This window comes from Eulemur rufifrons, chromosome 17 (genome assembly GCF_041146395.1).
Source record: "Eulemur rufifrons isolate Redbay chromosome 17, OSU_ERuf_1, whole genome shotgun sequence".
In the NCBI taxonomy this organism is placed as follows: domain Eukaryota; kingdom Metazoa; phylum Chordata; class Mammalia; order Primates; family Lemuridae; genus Eulemur; species Eulemur rufifrons.
The window spans coordinates 77,086,512-77,092,511 of NC_090999.1; the positions used below are offsets into that span (position 1 = coordinate 77,086,512).

The 6,000-nt window shown below is 37.5% G+C and overlaps 1 protein-coding gene across 1 annotated transcript in view; it reads left to right on the forward strand.

Moving 5' to 3' along the window:
- The window catches only part of MAN2A1 (mannosidase alpha class 2A member 1), a 167,736-nt gene extending 162,111 nt beyond the window's left edge, over positions 1-5,625 (forward strand). The window contains exons 21-22 of the mRNA XM_069492771.1: positions 1,185-1,295; positions 2,800-5,625. Coding sequence (XP_069348872.1) covers positions 1,185-1,295; positions 2,800-2,952 — 264 coding nt within the window. The 3' untranslated portion in view covers positions 2,953-5,625. The remainder of the gene's footprint in view (positions 1-1,184; positions 1,296-2,799) is intronic.
- The last annotated feature ends 375 nt before the right edge of the window (positions 5,626-6,000 follow it).

A 6,000-nucleotide genomic window follows, 5' to 3' on the forward strand; every position in this document is an offset into this window, starting at 1 on the left:
AATGACTTTTTTCTCTCCCTTCAAACAAAATCTTAGCAGTACCACTGCAAAATACCAGTGTGAAACATCATAACATAGGTTATTCCAGCCAAGCATCTGAGGTGAGGACAGCTTTAAACTGTTCAGGCATATTAAAATCAAATCAGTGGTGGAGTTGCTGGCAGCTATTCAGAAAAGGTGTCTCTATAGCACATTAAAAAATCTTATCCCCCAGTGAGGATGATCAAGAGCTTGGATATTCATGTCGGTGGCCAGGGAAGGGAGAAAGGAATCATTTATATCACCATGTCAGGGCTGAGCAGCACATTGTATAACTATACATTTCTTAATTGTTTCTAAGGATTTTTAATTCATTTTGCTTATTTTTATAAATGTCTTCCCACTTTAGGAAACATAAAATTTATTAAGAGAATTATAATTTAAAATATTCAAAGACTTGAACCATTCTTGATACTGTTATTTAAATGGATGTGAGAAATTTTATTGCAAGAAAATGTATACTGATTCCCCATAGCTGACTTGTTATGTTTAGTATTTTTCTTTTTGCCTGCCCATAAACAATAGCTTCTGTAATGTGAATTTAAATGATACATCAAGCTAATAAATGAGAGCTGGCCTAGCAAGTGAAAAGCGTAACTAATTCAATTTAAATGTCTCTTGTATAAAAATAATGAACCAATACATTAAAGATTAAGAATGTTTATGCAATTAGCAAAAATTAGTATTCAATGAAGAAGCATGTTTCAATTTTAAGATAGATGGTATATCATTCAGTGACCAGAGAAGGTCTAAAAATCAGGTATTCTTTATTTAATTGATGTGTAAATTAAAAAAAATAAAAAATAAAAATGAAATGCTTTATTGGAAGAAACTTTGATAAAACAGTACATAATATGTGGCCAAAAGGAAACCTAAATCCTCAGGGACTCTGGGGGAAACCAAGGCATGAAGTTGCTTAACAAGTAACCGTAGGACATAATCTCACCTGGCTCAGTGCCTGTGGGGGTGGATGTGTAGCAGGTGGATGGCCCAGTGAGCATGGACTTGAGGGGACATGAATTTGCCTGACTTCGTTGCTAAATAAATGTGCTTTTGGATGCTGACATCAAGACAGTGGTGTTTAAAATACTGTAAATACTTGCTTTAACGTCTCTATGGTACATCGGTGGTCTGTTTGTTTGCAGGTGGGCGGTGTGTATTCCGATGAGGCAGCTTTGATCTTCCACAGGAAAGGGTTCGATTGCAGATTCTCTAGCAAAAACACAGGACTACTTTGTCCTACTACTCAGGGAAAGGTAAGTTGAAAGGTTATTTTTGCTTATCTAGTTAGTGTGCTTTGAAATCCTCACTTTTTGTAAACAATCCTGGCAATAAGATCTGATTTCATTGCCTCTTTACTGATTCATTCCTGTCAGTCTGCAAGTTAGCTAGAATCTCCCCATCTTAAGAAAGCATTTTCTCAATCGTCAGTCTCCTCTCCTTGTCAACATCAAAATGTGTAGCCAGAAACTGTGTGTATTTGAAGGCAATGCTCTTGCCATTTCCTAGGCTTTCCATTTCCAACCTACAAAGTGTCTTCCTCCCACTCTCCTATTCCCTCTTCCCCCAGACTGCACATGCTCACATGCCATCTAGTTCAACGGTGATAAACCCAAGTCCAACAAAGGGCAAGAGCCAGGCAAGTTTTTAATAACTGAAGCTCATGGGGCTGGCAATAAGGAAGCATTGAGATGGTCGTCAATGGGGTAATCAACTGCAGCCCAAAAGGCAGCTGGACTTAGCTCCAAGCAGTTGTTTTCCCCTTGGGAAATAAATGTAGGTCTAGGTCTTCTGATGAATCCAAATTTGCTTATGAGTCAACACTGGGCAAGCCAAACAGATGCTCGTTGTGAACACTGCCTGCTGGCTGCCTGTTTTTGATCTCTCTTTTGAGGCATTGAGTTTTAAGAGGGTGACACGATTCAGAGAGACATGTTAGATAACATGACAGAGATGAGGGAAGTATTTTCCAAATGATCTCTCCACCGTACAGACTAGAGCTCAACATAATGAGCCCTCCTTTTCATGAGCCTGTGTATCCTATCTCTCAACTCTGTTGGAACAGGAAGAAATGATTGAGAACCACCATTGTTATGGATTAATATTGACTGAAAGAGCATAAGGATGTTTTTAAAGCTTCTTGACCCTGGCCAGGCGCGGTGGCTCACGCCTGTAATCCTAGCACTCTGGGAGGCCGAGGCGGGAGAATTCCTTGAGCTTAGGAGTTCCAGACCAGCCTGAGCAAGAGCGAGTCCCCGTCTCTACTAAAAGTAGAAAGAAATTAGCCAAGCAACTAAACATAGAAAAAATTAGCTGGGCATGGTGGTGCGTGCTTGTAGTCCCAGCTACCAGGGAGGCTGAGGCAGGAGGATCACTTGAGTCCAGGAGTTTGAGGTTACTGTGAGCTAGGCTGACGCCATGGCACTCTAGCCTGGGGAACAGAGTGAGACTCTGTCTCAAAAAATGAATAAATAAATATAAAGCTTGACCCATAGATGTCCTTTCTTTTATTGAAATAGTATAAAATTTCCAAGCAGTACGGAAAGGGGTGCCAAACAAGTTGCCCTTGACTGATACTAGTTTCCTGTTTCCCCCCAGGGATCCTCTGTGTGTTCAGCATGAATAGGTGTATATTTAATCCCCTCCTTACTTTTCCGTAAAAGGAAAAACTTCAATATACTGTTTTATTCTTTCAGATGTGCTACTAATCTTTCTTCAAAGTTGACTAAATATACATATCTTTTATCATTTAATTTTTAGATGTTGGTACAGAAACTTTTTAACAAGTTTACTGTTGAAAGTCTCACACCTTCATCGTTATCCTTGATGCATCCACCTCCAGACACCCAAAATATCAGCGAGATCACCTTGAGTCCAATGGAAATCAGCACATTCCGAATCCGGTTGAGGTGAACCTGACTTTCACATTTGGATCGGGAATCATTGGCTTTTATACGTTTCTTGGTTTGACGTGCAATAAAGAAGCACATTATTTTAGCTTCTGGCTACTGTGAGAACATAAATTCTGTGATTTTTTTTTTTTTTAACCAGTACATTAGGAGAAAAAAAAAAAAAGCCATGCTATCAACCAGGTTTCTTTTTCTTTTCTTTTAATTTTTTAAGTTCCTCCCATGAACTACCACCATCAGTATGAATTGATGCAACAAGCGAAGAAATATTTAAAAACAACCTCTCAACAGATTGTATCTCAGGTTAAATGCTAACTAATTATGTCCATGTTGGGGGTTGTGAAGAGATTCTTGTAAGTATTTATGTTGCTGATCCTTCTTTAGTTTTACAGAAATACCCATTTGACCGAAATGGAATAAAATACTGGTGGGTAAAAAGCTAATGGCCAAAATGGTTGCAACCATTGATACAAGTTAGAAAAATGTTGTGTTGAAATAAGTGGAAAAGTGCAATCCATTGACCCTTATGGTAAACATAGTTGGTTTTCACACCTTTTTCTAATAAACGTCTTAACCTTTCCCTCCCCTTCCCACCCTTTGTAAGTATTTCCAGAAATACCTAATTGTAAATCATTCAGCAGTAGAAAAAGAGGCATATTTTCATTACTTGACAATGTGGGATAGGTGCAATTTATTCCATTGTCACTAAAATAGAAGAAGCAATTCCATAGATACCGTAAACCTATTTTAGGTACCACAAGGTATCTTTTTACACAGCTCATTTGAATACAGGTGTTCCGAGATGGGGTTTTCTATTTTAAAATTAACCATATCAAAATAAATGTGCCTTATTTTTTTATAAGTCTTATTAAATCTTTTGGTGTCCATATTACTGTTTGGGGAAGCGGGGATGTGGGGGGGTTGGGGGCAGGGTGGGTATTTTCTATGACACATAAATTATGTAATTTTTGCCTGACAATGCTGGCCACATTCTGATCTGTTTCATTAAATTTGTGGTGATGTTACTCTAAACATTTTGACTATTTGAATGTACTGAGATGTCAGAAAACAAAACAAGGAAGAAAAATATTGTTAATTAAAATATGCTGCTGCCAAGGAAACTGCAACTTGAAGCAAAGATTTTGTAACATGCAAAATCCAGATACTGTTTCCATTTCACAGTAGTTAACTACTAAAAGAGAATGCTTTAAAAATAGACCCTATTTTGAAACCCACTTTTATGTAGCTCATCATGATTTATCTTATTAAAGAATATGTTTGTTAATTCCAAGTTTTTACATGTGCTAGCCTCAAAGTGAAGTTCTAAGCCCATGTGCCATTACAATACTTTTAATAAAGTTTATTTGGAATCGTTGTTTCCTTAACATTAAAATAACAACAACATTTAAGCTATTCAGTTTCAACGTGGAAAGGAATCTGAGTAGGTATAGTTTTGAAAATTCTCTTTGAGTTAAATTAATAGCTTTAGTGTACTATGTGACTTTAAACTTCCATTTTACCTCTTGTCATTCCAACATCTTTATAGAGAAATTACAATAATTTCTCTTTCACTATGTAAATCGATTATCCTCTGGATTTTTACTCAAGATGCAGCTCCTAAAATTATTGTGTTTAAATTCATAAACTCCTTTGCCTTTAATAATTCAGAAAATAATACCATTGTTGATAGGGATATTACAAGGGGGGTGATTTCATGCAATAATCATGTACTGTAAGCTTCCTTCCTCATTTTTTGGGAATAAACAACTAGAAAAGGAGAAGACACTTCCTTTTTGTGGACATCTACAGATGTTAGGGTTGCCAGAAGCAAATCCCAGGAATAAGATCAGTATTTTCACTGCATCTTAAATGTAAAACCTTCCTCTGGGCGTTCACTGTGTTCTGTGGTTAAGTGGGTGTGCTTAATCATTTTGGAAATTCTGATCAGATGAAATAAAAAATTTTGATGCAATAACAGTGGTTTTGCCACTTCTGGTTGTTTGAGATAGATCTGTCCCATGTCAGTTGGGGTTTTAGTCAGTGTATGTTGCCACCAGCTGTTCACAAGTAAAGCAGAAATTCTCTTTAACCAGCAAGTTTCTGCTCTTTGAAGTTATTTTTAGGATAATCATCAGGCAAATGAAGAGAAGATGCTTTAGGTTGTGGTCAAGAACTGATTAAATAATTTAGTGTCTCTGGCATACACTAAAAACCATACACTTCAGTTGTGATGTTGGTGGTATATTCATTTGATTAGGTTTTATTGCATTTATTATCACAGATGTTCAGTTGACCAAACAGTGCATTGCGCGCGCGCCCTCTCTCTCTCTCTCTCTCCCTCCACCTCCCCCTCCCTCTCCCTGCCCCTCTCTCCCTCTTTTTTTTTCTTTGAAATTTTCATTTGGAGTTGTAACTGCAGTGTTGAAGAACTCAGAATCCTTGTTTTCTACAAATACCTATTAAAACAAAGTGTGTAAAATGTGTTATAAAACATTGTAATTGTTTTCCCATATCTTTGTTGTATTTGTGCCGAAATGTTTTCACATTCCTTTGTCTGAAATAAAACGTTTGCTTTCATTTTTATCATTTTGCTCACCTTGGAATCAACAGGTTTTGATATTTTCTCTTGGAAGATTTTATATCTTTTTGGGAATATGTAATATAAGATCTCTAATAAAAGATAATCTTATCATGTGCATGGTCCTCTAGAGTAGTTCTTAATCCTGTTTTGTGAGCAGATACATTAAAACCTAACAAAGGGGTAGGGTGAATCAGTGAGAGCCTGTCCTTTGTTCCTTCGTGAATGAATTGCCTCTTTAGCCCAATTCTAGTTAGAAAAGGTAGTTTTACAGAGCAGGTGGCACATGGGTGGTGGTTTCCCATCTGGGTTTGGGGGCACCTTTGTGGTTAGAGTCTAGGGAATTTCCCAGCAGCTGTTTCCATGGGGCCTTCTGAACCAATTAGAAGGTAGGCAGATCCTCCAACATGTAAGCTGGACAGAGTTGTGCAAGGGAGTGGGCCAAGACATGAAGCTAAGAAGGTCCACGTGAGC